Source organism: Exserohilum turcica, assembly GCF_000359705.1.
Source record: "Exserohilum turcica Et28A unplaced genomic scaffold SETTUscaffold_7, whole genome shotgun sequence".
In the NCBI taxonomy this organism is placed as follows: Eukaryota; Fungi; Ascomycota; class Dothideomycetes; order Pleosporales; family Pleosporaceae; genus Exserohilum; species Exserohilum turcicum.
In genome coordinates this window covers 1,419,023-1,430,396 of record NW_007360288.1, presented here as the reverse complement: position 1 = coordinate 1,430,396, position 11,374 = coordinate 1,419,023, and the positions used below count along the sequence as shown (strand labels likewise).

At 50.8% G+C, this 11,374-nt stretch overlaps 5 protein-coding genes across 5 annotated transcripts; 2 read left to right on the top strand and 3 right to left on the bottom strand.

The window, feature by feature from the left end:
- Positions 1-94: 94 nt before the first annotated feature.
- SETTUDRAFT_97985 (uncharacterized protein) lies at positions 95-577 on the bottom strand (the record flags this gene model as incomplete). Its single annotated transcript, XM_008032257.1, has 1 exon — positions 95-577. The coding sequence occupies one exon, from the start codon at positions 575-577 to the stop codon at positions 95-97; it is 483 nt and encodes a 160-aa protein (XP_008030448.1).
- A 390-nt stretch (positions 578-967) lies between these two features.
- On the bottom strand, positions 968-1,333 carry SETTUDRAFT_97390 (uncharacterized protein; the record flags this gene model as incomplete). Its single annotated transcript, XM_008032256.1, has 1 exon — positions 968-1,333. A coding segment is annotated over one exon (366 nt), but the record flags the coding sequence as incomplete, so codon positions are not given.
- A 1,893-nt stretch (positions 1,334-3,226) lies between these two features.
- On the bottom strand, positions 3,227-4,716 carry SETTUDRAFT_34893 (uncharacterized protein; the record flags this gene model as incomplete). The annotated part of the gene is made up of 9 exons (XM_008031934.1): positions 3,227-3,319; positions 3,379-3,527; positions 3,604-3,697; positions 3,755-3,782; positions 3,835-3,970; positions 4,034-4,146; positions 4,243-4,426; positions 4,456-4,596; positions 4,659-4,716. 9 exons carry the CDS (start codon positions 4,714-4,716, stop codon positions 3,227-3,229), a joined length of 996 nt encoding a protein of 331 aa, XP_008030125.1.
- A 1,326-nt stretch (positions 4,717-6,042) lies between these two features.
- On the top strand, positions 6,043-7,853 carry SETTUDRAFT_156998 (uncharacterized protein; the record flags this gene model as incomplete). Its single annotated transcript, XM_008032255.1, has 3 exons — positions 6,043-6,648; positions 6,709-7,758; positions 7,812-7,853. 3 exons carry the CDS (start codon positions 6,043-6,045, stop codon positions 7,851-7,853), a joined length of 1,698 nt encoding a protein of 565 aa, XP_008030446.1.
- A 1,561-nt stretch (positions 7,854-9,414) lies between these two features.
- SETTUDRAFT_156997 (uncharacterized protein) lies at positions 9,415-10,628 on the top strand (the record flags this gene model as incomplete). The annotated part of the gene is made up of 4 exons (XM_008032254.1): positions 9,415-9,417; positions 9,456-9,546; positions 9,637-10,358; positions 10,440-10,628. 4 exons carry the CDS (start codon positions 9,415-9,417, stop codon positions 10,626-10,628), a joined length of 1,005 nt encoding a protein of 334 aa, XP_008030445.1.
- Between the last annotated feature and the right edge of the window lie 746 nt (positions 10,629-11,374).

Here is an 11,374-nt window from a genome sequence, read left to right as displayed (position 1 = left end):
ACAGCAGCCCTGCACGAGGAAAACACCGCTCCATCTGTTCTCGCAGCTCGACATTCGCCCACCGATCAACCAGCTCTCTGCATTTCCGTGTATTTCACATGAACCCCTGAAGAAACTGCAGCACCTCCAATCGAACCTTGTCCGATTCACACGACCCATCCGAAGTGCCAGATAACCAGGCCTTTTCGTCGAGACACAGCTGTTCGATCGGCAGCAGCCCTGCCTTATTCTTCTTCTTGACATTGGCCTCGTGTTCCACCAGTCGTTTTACAACATTGATGTTTGCGTGTGTGACAAGTGCATGTAATGGGGTGTTGCCCTGTTTATCCCTTACTTTGAGCATTCCTCCAGCATTCACCCAGCAGTCCACGACTTCGGGTGTAGAAGCACAGTGTATGGGGTATCTCTCCTCGCTATCGACTTCGCGTATTGTGAGATTGGCGGTCCGGTACTCGTCGATTAGCCATTTTACCAGATCTGCGTTTCCGGACTGGAATGCGTGGTGAAGTGGGCCCTGCAGCGCGAGAGCGCCTTTCCCAGTGCGCTGCTTCAGGCTCGCTCCGTGGGCAAGCAGCATTTTTGAATTGTCCTTCTGGCCTGCGATGATTGCTTGCAGGAAAGCAGTGTTGTCGTGCGCGGTACCGCGGATATCAATGTTTTCATAACACGGTATCAGTAATTCCAGGATATCTGTCTCCGGAAGCGTAGCCGCCATGTGAAGCGGAAAATAGTTGTTTGCGGCTGGTAACATGACGTCTGCGCAGTTCTCGAGAAGCAACGCTACAAGCTGGAACCTTTTTGTTCGGATGGCTTCGTGGAATGGAGACCGAGCACCGATTTTGGAAATGGCGTTGGATGATGCTGATGCAGCGAGGAGTATCTTGGCTATTTCGATGGCGTGGATGAGAGACGCGCTGGAGTCTGTACAGGTGAGCCACAGTGGTGTCTGCTCGTTCTTGTTGCAGGCGTTGACGTCGGCGCCACAAGCTATAAGTTGCTGGACAACGTCGACCCATCCATAATAGCAAGCGTAGTGAAGAGCGGTGTTAACGTCGTACCCAGGAATATTTGGATCTGCTCCGGCCTTGAGGAGGATGATATGTATAGCTGGGCTGGATCCCATCAATGGTGTCTGTCCCGATTCGTCTTTTGCGTTGAGATCGGCTTTGCTTTTAATCAGATACTGTACCAATCTGGAGTGTTCATTCCGGGCAGCTATGTGCAATGCGGTGTACCGCCTGGGTGTGATTGCGTTTATGTCTGCTCCGTGGGTGACGAGCATCTCCAGAGCCTGGAAGTGGCCGTGGTCAGCAGCCACATGAATCGCGGCCATTCCTTTATTCTTGGGCGTCTTGGAGCGTGATTGGTGGTTGATGTCTGCTCCTTTAGCAATACAATGTTCCATGAGCTTCACGCTATTGCTGGCTGCCGCGCTGGTGAGTTTCCTAGACCATTCCTTTCTTGAGACCCACCTGGAATTGGGTGCAGATATCTCCGGTTGCTGGGGAGCCAAGGATGGTCCAGCGACCTCTTCGTATGTATTGAATCCAGTTTGAATCGCATCTGACGCGTATTCGAGTTTTGGAAGTTGTAGCAGTTGTTCTCGGAACTTTTCCCGTCGCGATTTAGGAGTATCCCTACGAGTATGAGTTGATGAACTTAGTGTAAGGTATTGGAGGTGATTACCTAGCATGTTCAAGGACAAATTTAACAGCATTCAAGTTTTCAATTTGTCGCTGTAGCTCTTTCGACCATGCACCAACGCTGGATGATTCAATTGATGCAGGCGCAGTTTTGAGTTGTTTTGTGAGACCAGTGACTCTGGTAATGCTAGTATAGCAGTTCAAGGCAATGTTGCTTACGTGTTGGTGAATTTCGGGAACAAGCAGTGGCCCTCGTGCTAGCATAGTTGCCCACACATTGTGAGATAGTTCCGAGGCCTTCTTGTAATCTTTTTTCAAAGCCTTAGCCTGTTTCCTCAGATCGTTGCCTGCCTTGTAGAACTCAATGCGATTGGTGTGAGTGCCTGAGTAAAGCGCATCGAAGGCTTGGAACGCCGCGATGCCATCCTTCACGATGTCGTAATATGCTTTGATAACCTCGGAGAGCGATGTCGAGGCCATGGTGCGCCATGTGCGATGAAGATTGAAAGAATAGCGCTATGTTCCCATGGGTTTAAGGAGATTTACCGTGTACCCGAGCGAGACTGCAGCCACGGCGCGTAACCAGGCTGCCCCCACCCAGCCTTGACAAGAGCTGAGACACGCCCTCACAAGCCACCAATAAATAGGATACTTTGTATCTATATTAGTAAAGTCAATGGTGTTACGACAGTAACCAGCAGGGGTAATAACCAATCGACTCTTCCTGCAATACGAGTTGGGTAACATGTTATCCAGCCCCCCTACAATGTTAGGCGAGTCATGACTCAGCCTTGTTTGCAAGTATTTCGGAGATTCAATATCCATAGGGCTCTTTTCAGCAACAGTCCATGTTCTATCTAGATACGACTTAATGAACATGTCAATTGTGGTCTTTGTAAGAGTGTGTTATTTTGGCCTTAACAATTACTCACTTGCCTGCAGTAAGGACTTGAATGAGTATACAATAGTCTTGGACTCGTGTATTACTTACAAGAGACTATTTAAGCCAAATGCAATCATTGATGCTCTTATGGGTAGCAGTAGTAGTGCTAGTGCGAACGACCAGACCCAGCTGGCACTAATCTTGATAGGTTCTGTAGAACTCCACAAGGATGCCGCTAGATCCAATACACGTCCAGCCCTAGAACCCTTCTCCAGTTTCCCCACTATACTACTAGCCACACTCCACAAGTCCGCAACTCGCCTAGCATACTGGAACCTCCACTCCAACTTGGCGCGATCGCCACCCCACTGCATCCCAGACACACTTGATATCAGCTTGGCTCGGCCTCCCACGCCATGTCATTACCCAAAGCTTGTTTATCAGAGTACATTAGTGCGAATCCACATGGTCTCTGATGATCACCACGTGGAAAAAAAACGAACCTGGTTTGCAAATCTCTAGATGCTCGGCACTGATGCTTATCACCATGGTATGAAATGCTTAAAAAAATAACTGAATCTATTCTCAAATTAAGCGATAGGAAAAGAAAAAAAACACAGAACTGACAACAATAACGCTCCATCCCACATAGGCCATAGAAACCGTAAATCCGCATCCCGTACATAAGAAATCCAAGACATTAGATGTTTCCAGCCACGCTCTGCAAGATGCCACCGTCAATCACCAGATTCATGCCCCAGATGTAGTCGTTCGTAGCCAGCATGAGAAGACCCTATTGGCAAGAACAGTCAGTAAGCAAAATGGTGTTTTGGGGGACTGTCTAAAACCTACGCTTGCCAAGTCCTCCGACTTGCCCATGCGACCAGGAGGCACACGGGCACCAATGTCGCTCATCTCCTTCTGGAACGCGGTGTCTTCCTGCGAGGCGCTCTCGTTGTTGTCGTCTGAACCTCCAGTAGTCATTTCCGAGGGGAACCAGCCTGGCAAAATCATTGTTAGCTATTTTGTACTTTCTCGAACACAGGATTGGTGATGGTGGATGTAGTTTGGAAGTACCTGGTGCAATGCCGTTGACGCGGATCTTGATGTTGTCGTGGCTAAAGTCAAAGGCCAGTTGGCGGGTCATCTGCACAGAAGCAGCCTTGCTAACCTAATAGTATTGTAAGTTCTAATGCATGAAGTTGAAGGGTTGGTGGTATCGAATTACATTGTAGGCCAGCTGCGAGCCCTCGGACCTTCAAGTTGTTAGTATATTTGCCAGGTCGCACATACAGATGAGAAACTTACATTCTAAGCTGACCGCTGTTGGAGGTGGTGTTGATTACGCTGCCCATTTTGCCAATGGGGCTGGAGACGGACTTTGCCAGCAGTGGCACAAAAGCTGCTGTAACAAAGTAGATGGAGGTAGCATTGACGAGGAAAGCTGGAATAATAGTCAGTATCGGGTGGTACGTGCCGTATCATACTGGAGCTGGCGAAGAAGTACCTTGCTGCCAAAGATCAATAGACTGGTCAAACATGGAGCTGCCAAACTTCTCGGGGCCATCTTCAGGACCCGCCTCGGGCTTTGTCGTCCACACACCGGCGTTGTTAACAAGTCTAGTGATGTGATTAGCTCATTCTAGCCGATTTCCTTTCATTGAACAGCGATGCTGCTTCACCCAGTAGCATTCCCACAAGCAGAATTGAACCTACACGTTAACATAGCCGTCATTCTCAGCGATGTGGTCGACAGCACCCTTGATGCTGTCCTTGTTGGTCACATCCATAACAAGAGGGACGATTTGACCCCCAGAAGAGCCAATCTTGTCTGCAGATCCGTGGACGCTGGCACTTTTTTCCAAGACTTCTTGACGTCGTCCGGTGATGTAAACTTTGGCTCCGTTTGCGGCCAAGGCTTGTGCGTACACTTCATAAAAACGTTAGCAGGCCAATGATTCCGATTGGTTGCGTGGCGTTTGGCGGCGTGGGTGATGCCGCGGCAGTGGGGTACAAGTGATTTAAATGGCGAGGTCGTACTCAGACCGATTCCGGTGCCTCCACCAGTGACTAGTTGAATGAATGAGTTAGCAGAGGAGGGTTTGGGCAAAGATATCTTTGTCGCCACTCACCGACAGCAACCCAGTTTTTGACCGAGAGCAAAGAGGCTCCTGCAAGAGTGGGACTCATTTTGTCGGATTATACAGCTGAAATTCGTGGAGCTGGTTGTTTTGGTTGTAAAGAAGTGCCAGCGATTGTTCTTTGTTGAACGGATGACTTTGAATTATCAGACGATCTTGTTGATGTTGCGATGTCGAAAGAATACCTGCGCATGGCACCTCATTAAATACCTCCATCTCCATGTTGCTGCTCGGTCCCAACTCTCCAAAGCATCAAGATTCGCCTTCTCGGTGTAAACAGGTGTTGATGCTTTCCCCGAGTCGGAGACCAGAATGGGCAAGAGAAAGCTCTCCGATAGCGACGAGATGGCATTCTTCCGACCATCGGGTTTTGCAGATCACGCCAAGAAGCCGTTTTGTAGAGGTGTAAAATGCGAACGATTCCCCATTCTCAGGCAGAGGCGGCGACATGCAGATACCTCTACTTTGCGCAGATGGCAACGGTCAGCCTCTGGCATAGCTAGCGTGCAAGATGCGGAGAATGGGACTCGCCCCACTGTCAGCCTATTGCATGATTAGCGTGCCAAGACATGCCGGGCTGTTAGCGCTCCGTGCTACTGACCAATAGGCAATCTCGAAACCATGCAGGAACAGGGATGGCAGCCTCGGCCAATAGCGGCCCCTCGTGCGTTTCGTAGCGGGCCGTCATGGTCAGCCAGCTGCATTAGCGTGGCCGGACTTTGCTACCACGGCATTGGTCCATCTTCTGCCACCGCTGAATAATGTTCTTGAAACTCCATTCGAGAACCACATCCGCGCGACAACAAGCGGATATGGGCCTCAGGAGCATTATTCAGCCACTCATGCTTGTTTGTAGGCGGGATCCTGCTGGCTGCTGGCGGCCCTGAGCCTGGCTGTACCTGAGTGTCGGTATCCACTTGTCACCAAGAGAGAAATCCAATAACAAGGCTATCCGTCGATCACCTCTTCCAGCTATCGGCTGACTGTCCTTTCATACCTACTGTCTTCCAATTGCATACACATCTTGGCGGGACCCTTTTATGCTCCTGACACTGGTCACCCACCTGCATGTCTTGGCGCGATTTCACCACTGCCGCTTCGTGTTGGCTCGTAGCAGAGTCACTAGCCATTCTACCTTACCAATAACGGAACGTGATTTCGGCAGACACCCATGCCTATGTTTGCTAGTTCGAGATAGATATAAAGCAAACAGCCTCACTGTCATGAACTCCATCACCCACTCACTCCACTTCCCAAAGAAGAACAAACACATAAGCTCAAAAGCCGACATCACAACACTGTTTAAGAATTCCCCTTCACGCTTTCTTTTTGAGAGATAGTCTTTTCCAAACTTTACTACACTAAAACCTTCACAATGAGCGACAAGGAAACAGCATCCACCCTTACCGGCAGCCTGGGTGACTGCAAAGAAGGATCATCAACCTCAAGACGTTCCGAGAGCCCCGTCATCCTTGCTGAAAAGCCACCGGAAGATGCCGAAACCGAAGATGCAGGACCAGAGTACAAGCGCGAGATCCACGGCATCAAGTGGGTCTTGACCGTTGGTGCTATTCTGTCATGCGTCTTCCTGTACGCCCTCGACACGACCGTGGTAGCAGACATCCAACCAAACATCATTGCGTCTCTCGGAGATTTCCAAAAGTTCCCGTGGCTTGCCACCGCCTATGCGCTCCCTGCAACTGCATTAGTGCTCATCCAGTCCAAGATGTACGGAATCTTTGACATCAAATGGCTCTACTTTGGCTATGTCGTCTGCTTCGAGGTTGGCAGCGCCATTTCCGGTGCCGCTCCTACCATGGACTCCCTGATCGTCGGGCGCATGATTGCAGGTGTTGGTGGCTGCGGCATCTATGTCGGCTCTTTGACCTTTTTCAGCGTCGTGACGACCCCCAAGGAACGCCCCCTCTACATTGCTCTCATCTCCCCCACGTGGGGAATCGGCACCGTCATGGGCCCAATCGTAAGTTTTTCTCCCGCGGCTGGCTGCATTGCATGTGCATGGCTAACTCGACGTGTTTAGGTCGGCGGTGGATTCGCAGAAAGCACCCTCGGATGGCGATGGGGCTTCTACATTAACCTCTTGATCTTCGCGATTGCCGGACCCATCCTAGTGTTCATCTTGCCTTCTATCGACTTTGCCAAGGGCCAGACCGCCAAAGAGCGTCTGGGCAAGATTGACTGGCTCGGACTGGGTATCTGGACTGGCTGGTGCGTGTCCTTCTTCATGGCCATTACCTACGGCGGTACTCTGTTCGAGTGGGAGTCCCACAGCATGATTATCCTCTGGGTCTTTGTCGTCGTGCTCGCCATCGCCTTCATCTTGACGCACAAGTTCTACCCCTTCGTCGAGAAGGAAAACCGACTTTACCCCAGCCACATGCTTCGAAACCTCAAGCTGGGCATCTTGCAAGTCGCCACATTCTCCGCCGCCTCGGCCGTATACATCCCCATCTACTACCTCCCACTATACTTCCAGTTCGCCCGGGGTGAGTCGCCCGTGGATGCCGCCATCAAGCTCCTGCCCTTTGTCTTCATGATCTCCACCGTTGCCATTCTCAACGGTTTCTTCATGTCCAAATGGGGCTACTACATGCCATGGTTCCTAGTAGGTTCTGTCCTGGCGGTCGTGGGAGGCGCTCTCATGTACACGGTCGCAGTCGACACCAGCGTCTCTGCCATCTACGGATACAGCGTACTGCTCGGTATTGGCGGGGGTTGCTTCATGATCACCGCCTTTGGCTGTGTCTCCGACATTGTCGAGCCTAAGGACATCTTCAACGCCATTGGTGTCATCAGTCTTGTCCAGTGCCTGGGCATTACCTTCTTTCCCTCGCTTAGCGGCAGCATCTTCCAGAACATGGGAGCCAAATACACTGCCCCTCTCTTGCCCGCAGACTTCAGCGGAGACCCGCGCGTCATCCTTGCTGGAGCCAGTGGCACCGAGTGGCAGAGCTTCTCCGAAGACATCCAGGCCAAGCTTGTGGTCGCTATTGTCGATGCGATGAGCAATGTTTACATTATGATCATCCTGTCAGCTGGTATCACAGCGCTTCTCTCCCCCTTCCTTGGTGTAAGTTCCATCGTTCCCTCATACATATTGATTTCATACTAATTCCTACACAGTTCCGCAAAGTAGGCGGTGGGCAAGTCGCAGCTATGGCTTAATTGGATGCCTCGATATACGGTTATGAAGACAGTGTTTACAAGAACACAAAGTAATGGTAGCAAGCGCATTTCTTGAGCAGTATTTCCTCTTTTCTCTTACGAAGCCGTTCGTGGTTGATTTCGAAGGCAAGTGTTGGGTGTTAGGTATTTTTTTCTCCTTACAGTGGCATTGCGCAGATCTATGCTGCTTTGGGTATTAGGTGGGTCGCGCTTTTTAGGACTACATGTCTTGGATATAGAACAATTATAAACATTCTTTACAAACTAGGGATTTCCATATTACCATGTGCTGCGGAGTTTTAGGTTGAAACTTTCTAGCTAACGTTTTCAGATGGTTGATCTTATCTACTACATGCAGTTGGCTTGGCAACCAAGACTACAAGATTGGCTGAAGTTGAGTGGCGAAGAAAAGGACGATTTCGCGCCATGATTAATCTCGAGGCAGCGGAACTCGATTCGCAGAAGGAAAGACAAATAAGTAGATACCTAGCCGCGGAACTTATTTTATTCAAAACCGCATCTCAACGTCATTGTCGATTACAGACGTAGTTGATGCGGCATCACGTGAGCCACCAACGACTTACTTTGCGCGATAACCATACACAAACTACGCGCGAAACCAGCAACATCACTTTTTGCAACTGTAGCTGAACCATTATTTTCCCATCTCCAAGTTTTTCGGAGCATCAAAATTGGCGAGATGTGCATATCCAAGCCACTCATTCCACTCAGCCCCTAACGCAAACCAGCCGCAAACTCCGCCCATAGCTTCCTCCCCCCAGCACCCCTAGACCAGTAACCTCGATATGCAGTCACACCTGCATTGAATTCTCGGGGTCTTGGCGAGAATCCAAAAAGCCCGCATATACACACGCCTGCAAGGGTCTCCATTCAGTCCTCTCCGCAGGTACCGAAGCTACATGCATATGCAACTAAAGGGAGGGATATGTAACCCACTGGCTTCAGATCTTCGATCCCCCAAATGCACCTGCCACATGGCCAGCCTATGCATGCATGCTAGTGCGCAATGGACTTCTGGAACACTTGCGTGGGGGGATGATCGGAGTCCGGGGGCAAGTTGGGTTTTGTACTCTCATAGGGGTCAGTATATGCCGGAATGTCATCCACCCACACATACACGGGACATGCATGTCGTGCATGTGCATTAGCTCGCATACAGAGTATACCAAGAACCCGAACGACAGCAATGTACGCTGAGAAACAAGCTCCGTGGGCTTTTTGCTTGGAGGCTCCGAGGACCACTACGGAGACTCCACTTTTGTCGAGCTTGGAATCCTGCTTGGTAGCGAGGAAAAAGCGCTGGTCACATGTGCTCGCCCGCATATCTCGTGTATAAATACCAGTTTCTCTTCTTGCAATTGAGTTTTGTCCTACGACAATGTCGATCGTCGACTTCACGCTATCCAGGACGCTCGACCAGCTTCTCGGTGCTCTTATTGTTTTACTGCCGTGGATTGAATCGTGCTTTGAAGCGTACGCTGCGCGTCTCCCGTCGAGACAATGTCGAAAGAAGAAGCAGCAGCGGGTTGTTCGACGCAGGATGGTAGCGTTGCAACGAGCACAGCTAGCCAAGCCAGCAAGGAGAATGGGCGAGGTACCAGCGGACATGCCGCTAGGTATCGGCGGGTATATGGCTTCTTTGGGTTCAACCGGGGGTATAATTTCCCGCTGTGTAAGTGCCGACCCCTTGCAGTCCTACGATTCCGCAGATACTGCCGAAGAAGAGAGAGAAGAGCAGTGACTGATAGAGTAATGTGAACAGGGGTGATTTTCGCCGGAGGCATGCTCGGCTTCTCACTGTCGCGCCTCAAAGACCTCGACTACGACGGCCATTTCAAGCACAGCTTTGCTCTCGTCCCGGGGTACTGGTACTATTTCCACGCGGGCGCCTACCGCTACGGGATGCTGATCCATCTGGCGTGTATCTTGCCCGCAGGCATACTCATGGTACTTCAGTTCACGCCGGTGCTGCGCCACAAGTTCCTCATGTTCCACCGCGTAAACGGGTATGTCGTCTTACTCCTCTGTCTCATCAGCAACGCCGCGGCTTTCGTCGTCATCCGGCACAAGGCCGGCGGGAACCGCACGACGAGCCACGCCGTCGAGACGCTCATGGGTATCTCGACGACTATCGGTATAGTACTCGCCTGGTGGAACATCCGCTGCAAGCAGGTCGACCAGCACCGCGCTTGGATGCTGCGCACCATGTTCTACATGGGCGTTACGATTTCAGCGCGCCTCATCAACCTCGGTGCCAGCCAGATTACTACCCGCCTCGGCAACTACTGGGCTGTGTGGATGTGCGACGAGATTGGGTTTCTGTACAAGAACTACGATTTGCCGTTTCCAAGTCAGACTTATCCAGGGTGCTTTTTGCCAAATGGAGACTTGGACCGCTGGAAGCGCGTTGTGGTCAAGGCGGCTGAGACGCCGGGACAGCTGGAGCAGCTGGGCGCGAGCTATGTGCTTTCGTTCGGAACGATGGTGAGTTGCCCTTTTTATTTTATTTCGATTGCTAGGATGTGTGGCTACTTTTCATATGTGACTGACAATGAGGTGGGTTAGCTCTGGGTATGCCTCTTTCTGCACGTCGTAGGCGTCGAGGTCTATCTTCGCATGACGCCGAGGGAGACGGAGAGGCTGCGACGTGTGAGCTACGAGAAGCAATTGGAGGCTGGGTATCGTAACCCTGGTAGTGCGGGATTGGTCTTGGATAAATGGGGGGATGCAGATGCTTGGAGTCCTAGTCGGTAGGAGGGGATAAAAGGAGGGTTGGTCGGAGAGGTTGAGAGAAAGGAGGGATGAAGTGATGGCTGGAAGGAGAGGTCAGGGATACTAAATGCTTGTTGAGATTGAAGTGTCAGATCCGATATGGGATTTGTTAGGTCGTAGACATGCGACGTGTGAGCGAGATGGCACGAGTTCAATGCTTGTTTTTTCTTTAAGGACTTTGTGTCTTTCAGTTGGAATGTTTGCATGTTAGCGTTCTGATAGAGTTGGATGGGAGAGAAATATCTTGAGGGTTTCTGTTTGTCATCATACATGGTCTTGAAATTTGGACAGTTTATTTGCTAGAGTGATAAACAGCTTTACGTAATGCGGGTTAACTAGCCCCACCACAAAGTGCGCGCGACCACAAAGTGCGCGCGCGCCTTACAACCACCTCAACCTCAACGCGTCGTATCCCCACCACCATGGCTAATATTGAGGCTGCGCTTGCAGCTATTAATGCCCTAGGACCTGATGAGCCTTTTTCGTATACAGATATTGCAAAAAATATAGTGTTGTTCGATCTACGCTTACCCGAAGACACCAAGGCCTACACGCCTCACGCGCGATAGGTGGCCAAAAACGGCAGCTCCTCCACCCACAGCAGGAGCAGGCCCTAATCGCCTATATCAATCGACTAACAGATAGAGGCTTACCACCTACTCAGCCAATGATACGCAATTTTGCCTCACAGATCGCCAAGACTGAGGTTGGAGTACACTGGGCTAGTC